This window comes from Crocodylus porosus, unplaced genomic scaffold (assembly GCF_001723895.1).
Source record: "Crocodylus porosus isolate Cpor-Errol unplaced genomic scaffold, CroPor_comp1, whole genome shotgun sequence".
NCBI lineage: Eukaryota > Metazoa > Chordata > Crocodylia > Crocodylidae > Crocodylus > Crocodylus porosus.
In genome coordinates, this window is record NW_017728910.1 from 38,785,254 (window position 1) to 38,801,384 (window position 16,131).

Genomic DNA, 16,131 nt, shown 5'->3' on the forward strand with positions numbered 1-16,131 from the left:
GGGGAGAAGGGCCTGGCAGTAGGAGTCTATCTCCTGCTCACAGTCCCTGATGGCACGCAGTCTCTGGACTGTGGCCTGGAGCTCCTCCAGCTGGTGTGCCAGCTAAAGCTAAAAAGCAGAGAAAATTCACTGTCATAAGAGAAGATCCTTCTATAGAAAACTGGGGGACAAGAGGGCGAGGAGGCCACAAGGCTCAGTTGTATAGCACTTGCATGAATTGTATAAATTCTTTGCTTTAAGAAAGAGCACACTGTTGTAAATACTCTCCTTACATCTCCAGATTCAATCAGTTCTCTACTTTAGGTTTATGGTCCTATAATAGAGGAAGAAGAGTCTGAAGATTGCACTCCATGGAAGGGAACCAAACAGAAGGTACCTGACAAAATGCAGAGTTTTCCACAAAAGCAGGAGTAAAACTTATTTTAAGAAAAGAACCTCTTTCCCCCAAAATCTGAAAAAATACTCCAGTTATTTCATGTTTTCTACACTCCCACATCTGTTCCATTAATCCAACTTAAGCAAGCGCTTCATTAAGATTCATTAAGATTCTGGTGTATGTGCTTTTGAAGACTAAGTATGCCATAGAAGCTATTAAAAAAAACTAAAAGCAAAAATGCCAGTAAAGCAGTAAAACCAAAATTTCCTGCACTTTGACATGATTTTCCAATCCATCAGAACCAAAACAAGTTCCTAAACTATCTTCTCTGTGGAACCTCTGCATTTCAAACAGCTTCCTAGTATAAACAAGTTAAAAAAATAAAAAAGCAAGTCCTCTTGTTCATAGCCACCCGCAAAAGAAATTAAATAAAGCATGAAAGGGGCTGGTCTCTAGCTGTGTGGATTTTGTTTTTGTTTGATCAAAGGGATAGACAGATGGGACTAGGTTCTATGGAAATGTGCATGTGCAGGTTTCCAGTCATCAAGCCCAAGAGTCATTTTTCAGATAATGATAGTGATCCAAAATGTATTCTCTCCCCACCACACCCTTCCAATTATAAAATGGGGAGAGCAACCTTTATTAGTTTTCAGAGTTTCTAAAAAGACCAAATATTTTTGTTTGCAGCAAACATTAATTTTGAATTCCAGGGGATTTAACTAGCTCCAAGTTAGAGTCTACTGGTGACAAGAAAAAAAATAAAGTAAAGGTTAGACCAGCTGGTGCACAATTGCATTCCTCATAGCAAGAGTTTGTGGAGGTTCCAACTTTCCTTTCTTAGATACCTTAATATTCAAAATAAGAACAAGCTGAATTTTTTTTACAACAGAATATGCTGGTTTAAGGCAGGTTTCCACAGAACTGTCAAAGGATATCCTATAGCCACTATGCAGAGGACTCAGGAACCCAAGATCAGATCCTTGGAACAACACTTCTCAAAGCTGGATCTGGACAGTGTTTGCCCTAAAAATATTCCCACAGTAGAAGGTACCCAAGGTGCCTGAGGGATCTGGCTCAGCTGGGTACCCAGATACTAAGCTTTTCACCATCTCGTGGGTGCATGGTGCTGTGTTCTTAGGTACTAGTGTTCTTTCCCTGTAATAATACCATCTTCCTGTTGTACAATCTCACACAACAGCTACTCTTCTATGAACACCTGAACAACAGCCTCACCAGGCACCTAGGAACATCTCACATCTTTTGAAAGTGGGGTAAGAGGAACCAAACTTTGTTTGTTTTAGTTTTTATTAACGGCTTACTTCATTTTGTGCCTGAATATTAATCAGAGCAATCTCAAACTCCTACACATGAAGCCCAACATTTTCAAAGGCACAGAGATGTGAAAATAGCATGAAAGTCAGACAGGGGTGGATCTAGGTGGCTGCACCCCCCACTCCCAGCCTCCTCCTGCCCTCTCCCTTCCCCACTCCACCAATGCTAGCAGACGGTACTGCAGGAGCCACTGGGGACTTTTTGTGCCAAATCTGAAGTTAGAACAAGTTCTAAGCAGTCACTGTAACACTTACTAGGATCTTAGCCTACTCTGGACAGGACTAAAGCCAGCTGTGCTCCACCCTCCACCCCCAACACTGACACCAAGTGCTACAGCCCACATATCCACCTATAAGGCGGGTGGATACTCCACATCCCAGAGCCCACACCCTACCTGCTATATACCAAACACTGCCCAACCTGGGTGTGCCTGCCCCAGCACACTACAGCAAACTGAGTCGCCACTGGATGCAGGCAGAGGGAGGCACCGGGCCCCGCCTGGGAAAGGGTGTCTCTCCTGCCACTGAATCCTGTTGGTGCCAAGAGGACTGAAAAATGTTAGCATTATCTCTTTGAAGTAGTCTGACCATGGCTGAATATATGCTATTTTATATGACCTGGAGATACTACTCCTGCAAAAGTCATCACTTTGCTATGCTATGAGTGCACTTTGCACATGTTTTACTGTTTGTATAGATGCTCATGTTTTAACTATGGTTAATACATCCTAAATGTAATTTGTGACATGGCCCCGCAAGTCAGTTTTCAAAGCCGTGTCCAAGGATCCAACCAATCGTAGACAGAAATACAGCTAAATTTTAGTTTTGAGATGGCTATGAAATATTTACCCTAAAGTCCAAAGTTCAAAATCCATCATTTACAAGCCTTGTAAAAAGTACAACCGTTCAGTTACTGTTTCATTGAAAGACATCATACAAACTTCCCCATAAATTAATTCAAAACAGGAATCACTTGCTCCCATTTACCCACAACACCAGACATCTGAACCATTGCCTAGATCCTCAAATAGCACAAGACAGCATAGCTCCAATAATTTCAATATACAACCTTTATTTACTGTCATCTCACTCGCACAGTCAACATCACATCAGCAATTTTGTATTTATTTTTTTAGCAAAAAAAAGACAAGAAAGTTCCTTACCATTAATAAAGAAAACAGATGATTATTTTCACTGAATTCACAAGACTTGGGCAACACTCCCCAGATCACTATTATACTAAACTGGAGAGGAAAGGGTTGGTCCTTTTTTGTGATATCTTATATTGGACCAACTGTATAGCTGGGAAAGAAGTCTGACCAGCTTTCCAGCACAAAGCACCCTTGTACTCAAAAGGTGGTTACACTGGTCTCCCAACAGCTGCTACAATAATAGATCATCACAAAAAACCCTTGCCACTCATACCATAGGTGTTGACTTTTATTTTTACTGGGGGGGGGAGGCCTAAGATGATGGACACATCCCCCCCCACACACACACCTCATGGCATGGCCAGAGCAGAGCCAGATGGAGCCTGTAAGGGAGGTGGGGACTGATGTGGGCTGCCTGCTGCAGGCTTAGAGCTCCCCACCCTGCTGCCCTCCCCATGGGAGTCCCACTGCAGCACAACTCTGTATCACCACCCTCACTGCTGCTAGGTGGGCAAGGGACACCTTGCCATTGTGGGATGGTTGGCAAAGGGCTCCCATGGCAGGGGCAGCAGGGCAGGAAGCCTTGAAGCTGCAGCAGGCAGCCTGCATCTGTCCTCATCCCACACAGAAATCTGGGGGTACATGGCCCCCCATAAACCCCTCCCCAGAAGTATGTGCAGTAGCAGGGAGCCAGCCCCCTTGGCCCCCTGGAGGAGTCAACTGTAGCTCTGTCTCATTCCCCACCCTGGCCCTGGGTCCCATATACCGCCCTGGCAGGCCCAGCCCCTGCCCCACTTCCTTCTTTACTGTGGGGACCTTGGTCTGCCTGTCTTCCCACTCTTACCTAAAAGCAACTGGGGGAGCTGCTCTTCACCAGTGCCTTTGGCTGTATTCCTGGCCATGTGCATGTGCGCACCTGGTGCCCCTGCATTCCACTCCCTGCAGCCCCTTGCAGGCTGGAACTCTGCCAGCCTGCAAGAGGAAACCCACCGTTTCCCACGTTTTTCTGCAGTGAATGGAAAACCTGGGTCCCTGCATGATACTGGGGATCTGGGGCAAATGCTGTCCTAGAGTCATGCAGCCCAGGACCGGGACTTGATGCTCCCATTTCGGGACTGTCTTGCCCAATTAGGGAGGGTGGTCACCCAACCTTCTGAAGTGGCCTGGGCCCTTGGGTCCCCATGTACTCGGTGCCTATGTCTCATACATTTCCTAGACCATCGTGCCTACAACACCGCTCCAACCCTATACTGAATTGGAAGTAAAGTTAAGTACTCACCTCTAATTTCTAGATTATAACACTCTGTGGAATGTGTTAATTCATCCCAAGATTTATATATACAAGAAGTTCAGAAGTAGTGTTTACATTTAAAGAAGTGTAAACATGTGAAAGAATCATATTTGAGTAGAACAGAGGTTAGAAATTAGGTTTAGACAGTGTCCAAAAGTTAATTTTAAAGTCAAACTAAAGGATGTGTTCAAGTTTGCTATCGTTATAGCCTCGGCTTATTTAAACACTATCCCAGATCAAAATTATGGAGGTCACACAAAAACTGCATTGCTTCCAAACTTCCCATATCGGACTAATATCCACATCCCATATCAGACTAACAGCCATGTCCGATAAAGTAAAACAAGATGCTCTGGGACATATTCAGATTGGGAATTTGATTCTATCACCTCCCAGCTTCCTAAATTTAATCTGGGGATTTGAAGGATTCTCTGTCATTTTAAATCTTTAAATCAAGACCAGTTAGATAGTTTAAAGCATTCTAGTTCAAACCAGAAGTTACTGACATGGAAATTTCGGGGGGGAGGAGGTCCTATGTCTTGTGTTATACTGAAAGTCAAATCAGATTTTTGTAATGGTGCCATATAGCCTTAATGCTCCATGAATCTTTGAATTCATACAATTAAAATATTTAGAACTTAAATTTGAATCCTCAATCTCCAGGTTTTATTCGCCTATAAGAAAACAAAGGTTTTTTGTCTGCTTTTGTCCTTGTTTTATTGTTTAAGCGAGTCTAAAAAGGCAAGCAACTTTTTAAAATATGAGTATTAAAATAACTGTGTGTATTTTAGCTGAGATTTGATGCTCATTCGTGCCCTTTTTGTTTAATTTTCATGTTGTATGTATGTTGTAGGAAGGTAATTTTTGGCACCCTACTGAATGGCAGCTTTACACAATATTGGCTATTTATCCCGAGTCTTTTACTCGTTAATACTAACAGGAGAGCACAGTGTTAGGCAAAATCTTCATATATAAAAATCCACTGATTTATGAACAGTCATATTTTACCGATATGACTGAATACTGAAATCTCTAATGTGCCATTGACAGCTAATAACTAACAGTTCTGTCCAATGGAAATCTGGTATCCAGTTACATGCCCTATCCTCTGGTATTACAAGTGGCCATCAGTCTTGAATTTCAAGGGCTATGTCTCAGTGTCTTGAAATGGAACTTCTGTCCCCAGATTGAAAAACTGGTCCCCAAACAGTGCCAAACAGTATTTTGCCAAGTCTAGTGAAATAACATGGCATAATAGTGCCTGGAGCCATGGGCAGATCTAGGATTTTTAAAAGGGGCTCACATGGCTCAGTATATCATCACATATAAATATAACACACAATTTTTCTTCACATCGCAAGAAACTAAAAACTTTACTAATATTCCAGGGGTCTAGGGCTATATTATTCAGTTCAAGATCAAAACAAGAACAAATATATCTTTATTGAAATTTGTATTAATTTGCTATACGGTATCATATATTATTTACAAAACACAACACAATAGGCAAAAATAATCAAAATATGTTGTTTCTTTAGTCCTGTTATCATTACAAATACATGTATATTTCTTTCAGAATCATAAAACAAAAATCTAGCCTTCCTGAGCATCTTAACAGTACATCCAAAGCTTCCCTGGAAGTTATTTCCACACCTGAGTTGATATTCACCAGAGTTAATGTTTCTACACCTGAATTAATGTTTTTACCTAGACTGAAAAACAGTCTGCAGGGCTGTGAAATAGGAGCTACATGAAAAGAAGCAGGGAACAGGCAGCAAAATTGCAGAAGAAAGAATAGCTTAATTAGTGGAACATCAAAACCATTAAAAAAAGTAGAGAGGGTCATTCATAACTGCAGAATTAAGAGTTTACAAAGAATCAGGTAGATTACAGTGAACCATGAAGTCAAATGACTCTCTCCCTGTTGCCTGAATAGAAATACTACTGCCAGCCTGGCACTTGATTTTAAAACTTTAGGTAGACCAAGAATCAAAAGAGGGATGTGACTGCATGCCCTCAATCTGCCCCTGCCTGGAGCCACACAAATGTGGTTACCTTGCAGAGGCAGTACCGATGCATCCGTGTGATGCTACACCTCAAATTAGCTTTGTCTAGCAGTATATTTAAGTGCAGCCAGATTAATTAATGATACTCAGAAGCAACGGGTATCTTCCCACAGTGCCACGGATTATTCCTGTGCAGGAAGAAGTATAGCTGCATTCACTGTGTGTTGCAGCTGGCTCAAAGGGCAGAGTTAGTGAGCTCACATGCAAAGCCATAGCAGGCAGCTACATTACCTAAATCCAGAAATCTATGGAGTGGTCATGTCCACATCCTGGATTTTGCTCCTTGATGGTTGGTGACCTAAAAGAGATTCCCCTGACACCTGATTCTTTTCTTCTCTTCAACTATATACTGTACACGCTGCTCTGGATTTCCACCTTGTTCCTGAAATGCCCACTACTCAGTAATTAGCAGCTTCTCTGCCACAGTGTTGATGTCAAACATTCCCCTGGCAAAGTCCACACTGCCCAAGTGTTCTGTATAATAATTTATATATTGTAATTCTGCAGGTTACATGCATATTTTACATACACGCACTCAGAGTAGGGAGTTTCTAGTATTTAAAGCTGAGGACTGGGAAGGAAGAAAGGAGCCATCTGAGCTATGTCCAAACTCTTTTAGTATTTTGTGCTACTGCATACCTTAGGCAAACAACAATCTCTCTCCACACCTCAGTTTCCCTTCTCTGTGAAGTGTGGATAGCAACTTTGTATCTAATAGGATACCAAAGATTAATTTAATATTTGTTAAGTCTTTTCAATCAGAGGGAAGATGCTCTAAAAGTACAACATGTTGCTTTGATAATCCAAACACTGTATCTACTTGCATCTAAAATGAGATTTCCCCGCTGTAATCAGCATGGGGGAAAAGCCCCTCATCTTAGATTTGCATATAAAGCAGAGGGGAAGCCTGGGGGCTGTTGCAACTCTGACTCTGGTCCTGAGTCTAGGTCAGGGACAAAGTGAGACCCACAGCAGCTTCCTGCCCTGCCTTCTGCTTGCCCTCTGCAATTCTCTCCCCTGCCCCACTGTTACTGTCAGGCATAGCTAGGCTCTGGATGGAGCTGAATTCTTTCCCCCCGGCAGCACAGGCAGAATCTGGCCCGGTAGCGGTCTGCCCTCAGAAACACCCACAGGATGGCTTGACTAAGCCCCACAGCCCCAGCCCTGGGTGGATAGCAGAACCATGCCAGCCAGCTCTGGCCAGGTCCCCCACCAGCCAAGCAGGAGCTGCGCAGACCCTGGCTGGAGTCCCATGCTCTCCCAGAGACAAGGGAGTTTAATCCCACCTTCCCCCTGTTTGTCTGAGGCATTGCCCTAACCGGTGTCTGGCTTTGGGGACAAGCCTGGCAAGGGCTGCTTCCTCTCTTTCTGGCAGCCACCAACTGAAGAGAAAAATGTTAGCTCCCTGATTTAAGAACATAAGACAGAAAGGGATGGATGTCCTGTATCATCAAATCCAGTCCATCACTGTGGCAGGCAACCACATTACTTAACTACTTTCAGAAATAAACCAAACTCTCTCTTGGAACTTGCTTGGTTTTGTGTTCCCAATACACATTTGGGAAAGCTGTTCCCAAAATCTCACTGCTTCAAGTAGTGTATATCTTCTAATTTCCAACCTAAATTTCTTTATGGCCAGCTTACCCCCATTTATTCTTGTGCCAATATTTTCCTTTAACTAGAATAATTTTTTTCTTTCTTTGATCCACACTTCTGCTCAGCAGCTCACCACAGTCAAGTGCATTTTCAGGAAAATTGGTTTGGTCCAAGTTTTGTAACAGGTGAAGTTGTGAAAGGCTTGAAGGTACTAAGTAACTAAGCAGGTACAAAGAGGTGATAATCTTAACTAGCAAATAAGAGATACACAGGAGTGGAACCTAATGAGATACAAAGAAGTGGTAATCTTAACTAGGGCTGTGCAAAATTTTACCAGCTGTTTTGTTTCTATGCTGTTTTGACTCATTTTGAGCTCAAACAGTGAAAATGAAACAAAATGAAGGGCTTCAAAACAGCCTCAAAATGAAACAAGGGCACTCAAAACATTTCAGAAGTTTCAAAACATTTTGAGTTTTGAAGCTGGGCTTGCCTGCAGGGAAACAGAAAGTAAGGAGAGGAAGGGGGAAGAAGAGGGAAGGACACAGGGAGGGCACACCTTAACACACACACACTGGAGAAGAAGCTCCTACAGGAGAGGAAAGAAAGGTTCTGTGACAGTTTGGCTGGCTGAGATGCTGCTGGTGCTACTGCTCACTAAGTTATTATTTTACCTGTTGTCATCACCTGCTATCATCCCTGCTGTTTTCATTCAAATCTGCCAAAAAATGACAAAGCTATAAGCAGTTTTCTGCTTCCCCATTATAGCCTATGGGCAAAATGTCAAAACACTGTTGAAACAGTGAAACGGTTTTGACGAAACGAAACAGGACAATGCTTTCAAAACGAAACTCAAAATGAAACACTGTCCTGTCGAAACAGTGAAACAAAGTTGAAACAAAACGGTGCTGTTTCGCACAGCCCTAATCTTAACTAGCCAACAGGAAGGAATTTTCATTAGTGTGTACATGTTTTAGGTCCCTGGCTCACATTACATTTAAAACATGATTAGGCAGTTAACTGCATCCTAAATTGTTACCTGGCCACAAGTTAATACAATTAATAGTGCAATAAAACAAAGAATAAGCCACAAAATTATTACACAAAAAATGTGTAATAACTTTGTAGCTGGTTCCTATCACACCACTAAATGAATATGTGGTCAGGCTTGGTGCAACCCTACTGCTGAAAGCCCTGTCAGCTGACAGCTCCCAGCCACAGCATCCCAGGCTGGAGCAGCTGATGGGGCTCCCAGCCATGGGAGCTTACTACTTGGCTGGTGTATCAGGAAGTATGACTGTGGAGACTACATCAGATCCTGTGGTGCCTTTACTTGCATATCTGCCAGAGGCCTTACTTTCAAAACTTGAAGTGCTTCACTTTGACAGCACAAGAACCTTTTATAGCTAAGGAACAAACAAGTGGACAAAGTGAATCACATGATACACAATTCTGCAGTTTGCGTCTCAAGATCTGTAAGAGTTTTTTCTTGTGACAAGACTTTTTTTTTCTGCTGGAGAGTATATAAGGACCTCCCAGGCAAGTTTGTATGGCCACATATAATACAACAAAATTCTCCTCATTGCTCAAAAGCTGAATGTCAGCACATTATGCCATCCAGTTGAATTTCCAAATAAAAATGTTAGCATTCAGAGAATTTTTTGGTCTGTCTACACTTTATATATAAATGAAAATTTTAAAATAAAGATTTTCACGTTTTTATATATTATTCATCAAGTAGGCTCCTTTTCTGTTTCCATTATCTATGCCATTCTGTATATTGCTTACCAGTGAGAAATAAACATAATGCTATATCTTTGAACAGTCTCGTGAATTAAATGGGATTAGGTCTGGTCAATACTTGGATGGAATATATCTAAGGGAAAACAGGTCCTTTGGGGAGAGATGTTGACAATTCAGTAGGCATCACACCTCCCTCTGAATCAATATCAAACCATGCTGATATGTGGAATTAAAGGGTACTGTGATGCCAGAAGTACCATCTTTTGAGTGATACGCAAAGCAGGAGGCACTGCCTTGTAATTACAAGCTTCTGTGGCACTTTCCCAAAAAGAGTAGGAGTATTCATGGCCAAAGCCCAACTCTAATTATACAGTGTCCACCTACTCCTAGTTTTAATTATAGAATTTATTTTGCAGCTTTTCTTTATATAATGTATTGCCTAGAACTATTGGCACAGAATGGCTTCTGCCCTTTACTCTACAATTGGCTTCATTTTTGTAGATGTTCTACATACACCAAATTATTTCAGATATTTACACACCTTTTCTTAAAGAATAATGTTAGCCAGTAATTATTTACTAAGTCTCAGCGAACTCTTATCTCAGTTCACAAATACCCTGGACAAGTTTTCACCAATGCTAAAATCCTTCCAAGTTAGAAATATGTATCTAGCCTAGTTGTGATTTTGTGTTTTTCATGGAAATAGTGAAAAAAGTGGTTTCTGCGAACCCCGCAAAAATGTCAATCCCCATGATTTTGGCACAGAATCACCAGGAAAAAAAAAACTTACTAAAACGACTGCCTCCCCGACGGAAGCTAGAGGTCCTCGGGGCCACTGGGGCCTGGCCTTGTAGCCTCATGAGCAGCGACGGGTGGGACCACACCATGGGCAGCCCTCTTAGCCAATCAGCAGCAAGGAGCAGCCTCGCTGCTCATGTATAGGTGCCCACAATGCCTTTGCTTCATGACCACATCTAAATATTTGACATGTCCTTGAATGCCTGACCATTAACATCAGTTAGAAATAAGCCTGAATATGTTTCTGAGAATAGCCTCTTCATATTTCTGTTTTAATAAGGAAAATTGTACATGTCTACCATGATCCAGCAGAGGTCACTGCTATACACATACACAAATCAGCTCTACAGTCAAGTACTCGGTCACCATAACATTATAGAGCACTGTTCAATTCCCAGAAAAGACCTTTTTTTTTTTCCTTACTCAATTCCCAATAGCCCTGCCTTCATTGAGAGTTAAATCCAAGTTACATGACTAAAGTGACTAAATTATTATTTTACTTTTATTTATCTTTGCTAACCCTGCAGAGTCAACAGTATGAACTGGAATCCAGTATCCTTCAATTGTCAGCAGAATTGTTCATCAGGTTTCAGTGAATACCAGTCAGTTACACCGCTGGAAAAACAGCAACATATCTGCCTGGGTATCCTGAAACACTGTTTGGCTAAAAGAGTTTTCATCATTGGTCAATAAGCACAAGAAGGCAAGGACCCAGCTCAACTCCCAGATCCCAAATTTAGCTTGCTGCAAAAGCAGTTCAAAATTATCATCATCATTCTTCCCATTAAAATCTCTTTCCTTGTACACTGAGTACATTTGATCCACAGTTACGGGGAGAATATAAAGTGCTCAACTCCCCCAGCCAATTTTACAGACACTGTTTAAAACTTGAGCCCCATTTCCAGACTGGATGGCCTGAGGAGTGGCAGGTAGGATGAAAGAAAAAATATTTTTTAAACTTAGGTTCATGTCTTTTCCTGGTTCCAAGGTCAAGAATACTTCCCCAAAAAGAAGAAATAGTACAAAACTATGTGTATCAAAAACAGTGTAAAAGCAGCTCCCCAGTCCTGCTTTTTATTTAAAATTAGTCTGAAAATTATATTTGTACTTCTGGAAGTAAAATTAATCTCACTTTAGGTTTTTTATAAGACAACAGATATTAAACATAATAAATATGGTAAACAAATTAATATATATTTTAATAATCATTGCAATACTTACAGACCAAACAATTATCATCCTCCTAGACACACAGTGATTGATATTCCAGCAGGTAAATGGAAGGAAAGTGATATAAAAAATTTCTTCACCCAAAGCAGCTGAAAACCTGAACAGGTAGTAGTAGAAGTAATTCTTCACAATATACTTCTTCGTGCAATCCTGAAAGTGAAATTATTTTAGAAATTTTAGTAAGCTTAAAGTATTTATAGAGAACTGACAAATTTTGGCATTTTGCAGATTCTGCAAAATCATTCTGGGCAATGCCCGCAAAATCCGCAGAAACTGTGAAATCCATGGGGGGAAAAAACTTACTACGGGCTGCACCAGCTTGCCTGGGTGGGGAAGGAGGGGAAGGCAGGCGGGACTGCCTACTTGAAGGGCTGTTGACAAGATGGCTGCTGTCCCTACCCCTCACCACTGACTGGTTACAAGGGCTATCTGTCACGTGGCCCCATGCCCCTCCACCCATCGGCAGTGAGAGGCAGGGCTGCGCGACAGATGACCATTACAGCCAGTGACATGGGGCAGAACCACATGGCAGATAGCCCTCACCACTATTCAGTGGTGAGGGGGTGGGGCCACATGATAAGCAGCCCCAACAGCCAGTCAGTGGTGAGGGGAGGGGCCGCCAGGGCCCCATGACCAATCAGAAGGGTGAGGTGGGGCCTGCCATGCTCCACCCATATAATGGCTGCCCAGGCCTGCATTCTGCCCAGGAAGCTTGGGGGGGCAGCTCCCCAAAATTAGGTAGGTCCCTCAGTATTTAAGGCATCAGAAGTGCATTTTAAACAGCTGTCATTAGAGCTCAGAGTTCCATAAACCAGTCTTTTTATCTGAATAGGAATTTATTGCAGCTAATTTTAAGAAACAAAACTCAATTTTTATAATAAAATAAAGATTGCAATTAACTGATGGACAAATTGAGGATATTTCCCTTTCTTTCCCAGAATGTTTTGAACAGTTTCTAATATACAGGAAGATGCCATGTGGAGATAAACACAAAGGCTTGGTACAGACAATCAAAGGACCTGAAGCTGAATCGATTCAATCTCCGCAGGTTAGTCTAAGCTGCATAGATTAAACTGAAAAGCAAATGAAGCAGATGCACACTTTTGATTCTGGAAATGCAGCTGTGTGCCTGCAGTTGCTCAGGCCAAAAGCCGGAGGCGGGGCAGAGAAGGTGGCGCTAAAGCATACCTCCCTACTCGGCCAGAGCAGACAGTTTGGTAACCCGCCCACTCTGTGAGGGGGTGGTGGTGGCGGGGGGAGGACATCCTAGCATCCTAGGAAGCTGGGGAACAGTGAGTTAACTTGAATCTGGAGGGAATCTGGACAGAAATTCAATAAACTGATTTAAACTACATCAGTTAAGTGTGATACTACATCCATTCAGGTTTACCTGAAACCTGTTTCAGCCATTTTGAAAGTGGTTTACATGCACTGAACTTGTGTTATGTTACAAGATCTGAACTGGTTTCCAATCACTTATACCAGTTTGTGTGTAATTTCTGTTCCTAGCCAAAACACACATACTGAATTTGAAGAGGTTCAGACTTCAGTTAGTTCCTGTTTTACAGAGATCATATGTGGAACCAAAATCTCAGTAATCTTTCTTTTATACAGTTCATACAGCAGTCGAAGAACCACTACGGACAAGAATATGAGACAAAACAAAACTAAAAAAATCAAATAAAATAGTTTGTGAAATAAAATAGTTAAATAGTTTGTTTGAGATTTGCCTCTCAAAACTAGTTGCCATGATACACTCTAAAATTTATCAGAAGATAGTAAGTGCTATAGCATTTTCTTCATTGCTCCTAAGTAAAGGGTTTTTTTCCCTCTTAAATCTCCAGTTTTTCAGCTGTCAACAAACTGTTTCTCTTTCAATGTGGGGAACAAGCAACTGTAAATCAAGAAAAAGCCATTTCCTTATAAGGAAAGTGAACATGGCAAGTCACTGCAGTGGGACAAATGCATTGATAAAATCTTAAAATAATAAAACCCTAAAATGTTCCTTCTGCTGGCACAATTACCTAACTTAAACTGTATTAATGTAACTTGACTCCATATTTTTTTTTAAATCTGTATGGGAAGATTGGAAAGAAAGTTAGGTACCTCTGAACTGGATACAAGGGACAGCAAATGTAAAGCTACCGATTTTTCCATCTCTTTCATTCCTCCCCAACTTTATCCCCTTAAGGACCAGAATGAAGTATTTTTGGGCTGGGTGGGGAGAAAGGTTAATAAGCAACCTCTTGTAACACGTATATATTTGTAATTACCTTTGAAGATATAAAACTTTAATAAATTATCTTTCTTGGAATGCACATACATCCCGCAGGAACTCACTATACTCAAATGGTTAGCGTACATGTCTAAAGGCCAAATTAATCAGTTGTGGCCCAGTGCACACTAGCATAATACAACAAGACAACACAAACAGCATGTTTATTGTTATTCTCTGGTGAATGCATCTACCTCCATAGCTGACCAAGACAAGAAAGAGCTATAGTCATAAGCTTTGGCTCAAACACCAGCTCATGCTCTGGAAAGCCCCAATTCCTTTCCTTACGTGTTTTTAAATAAGAGCAGCTAACTTATTTACTTGTAGGTAAAGGAAATGCTTGTTAGTGTGCCTAATGAAGTAGCAAGGAAACAGATGGGAAAGATAACTCCTGCAAAATAACGGTACCTTACAAACAACAAGGAAGCTCATTAGTTACTATATATGGCCTGAGGAGAGTACAAATTGAGATTTGGTCAAGTAACTCACCATTTTTGCATATCAAAAAACACAGATGAGTAATACTAAATGTAATTGTGAAAACTGTTCTTGGAAATTTGGCAAGGACTATCAAGTGTCTTTCTTAAGAAAAAAACCCTACTCAAAACATATTATGAGTAAAATCCTAGTTCTTCAGTGGAAGCTTTGCTACTGATTTTCAGCAGATTCTTGATTTCATCCTACCCCTTGTAGATTAGGTCCACATTAGACATACTTGGGGCTTTCAAAGTGGCTAGATTAAGCTACTTTTATGGTTATTTATTTGTTCTGGGTGATGAACGTGGTGGCTTTTTTCATGCATCTTATGCATAATAGATATTTGCTAAGACTTCAGATATCTAAAGCTAAATGGTCTGTATGCATATACAGGTGCTAAAACTGTAGCCATTTTTCAAGTCATATAACACAGTGAGACTTCCTCATGCCTTCCCTTCTGACCTACTTGGACTCTTTTGAAAACCCCACCTGACATCTGCCTGCATCTTTTTAGTCATCATAAGTCAATTGATTAAATAGAGATAGTATTACTTTTCCTTATATCAGCTTAAAATACATCAAAAACTTATGTTCATAAACTTTTTCTTCATACTTCCAGGAAAATTAAGATAATTTTAATTAACCACTAAAAAGCCATTGTAAAATGTTCCCAGCAGCTCAACTCAAACATGTCATTTAGTTTCTAACATAATGAATGTAAAAATTAAGGATTGACATAAACATAGTTATATGATTTAATTTATTACATAAATATGTGTAGATGTAGAATACCTTTGTTGTTTATCAAAAGGTACTCAATTATTTTAACAGAGAGCTGAGAACCAGTATATAGCTTGTTACCCAAATTACAAGTAACCATACAGGATAAAGCAAGATGAAACTGAACATGGAGATGGAATCTGGGAAATGTCAGAGTTAATTCACAGCACTGAGGATGTGTTTTAGAGTAGCACAGGACAAAAATCTACCCTCACATTACAGGTACCCAAAAGGTAAGGGTGAAAAAGCCTGGTATATGTGCAGAGGTAAGGGGAAGAAAAACAGAATAAACTATAATGAGAGACAGAAGAGAGGCTGGCACAATACAGTAAGGGAGCTTTGAAAAGTATTCTGTGTTGAATTTTGAAACATACAAGGCAATAAAGAAGGTTTCAGAAGACAGATCATTTCCCACGCTTGGCAAAGGATGAGGAGACTAGAATTAGAACCTGTAAAGAGGCAAAGCAGTCTACTGCAATAGATGGGCAGACTTATTTCAGCACAAACAGGTCAAAGCTCTGATGCTGCTGATATTTCTGAAAAGGTACATCAGGCTCCAACAAGCCACAGCAGGGTAAAAAAACCTGCATTCCCCAAATGTACTGAAGTTAGATTACAGAAGGGAGATAGCAAGTTGACTTAGTTTTCAGAGATAAAAGGAAAGCCATAAATGCAGAGCTGCCTAAAGAGTCTTCATTAGACCTATGATTCCCAATGCAGTACATTTGCAAGACTGTTCAGGTACTGAGTTCAGGACCAGTTTTGCCTACCTAAACTTGATGAGAAAGAGGCTGAGGTAGCCTGAGAAGGCTGAGGTCTTCCCGCAGCCAAGTAGACAGACTCTGAGCAAGTCCTCAGACTGCACCTCACTTTTTGGGTTGGCTTAAATGGGCGCCCAAACTCCCAAACATGGCATTGGGCTCAATAGTGATGTATTTCCTTGAACTTGACTGTTCCTGTGGTTTTCTTCCAAGATGTTACCTGTTATAACTCCTTGCTCTCTGCTCTCATTTCTGCTAG

The 16,131-nt window shown here is 41.1% G+C and overlaps 1 protein-coding gene across 1 annotated transcript in view; it reads right to left on the minus strand.

The window, feature by feature from the left end:
- Positions 1-11,726, minus strand: part of SGPP2 (sphingosine-1-phosphate phosphatase 2) — a 66,864-nt gene extending 55,138 nt beyond the window's left edge. Inside the window, exon 1 of the mRNA XM_019533075.1 lies at positions 11,571-11,726. Within this exon, the coding sequence (XP_019388620.1) occupies positions 11,571-11,588 (18 nt within the window). The 5' untranslated portion in view covers positions 11,589-11,726. The remainder of the gene's footprint in view (positions 1-11,570) is intronic.
- Between the last annotated feature and the right edge of the window lie 4,405 nt (positions 11,727-16,131).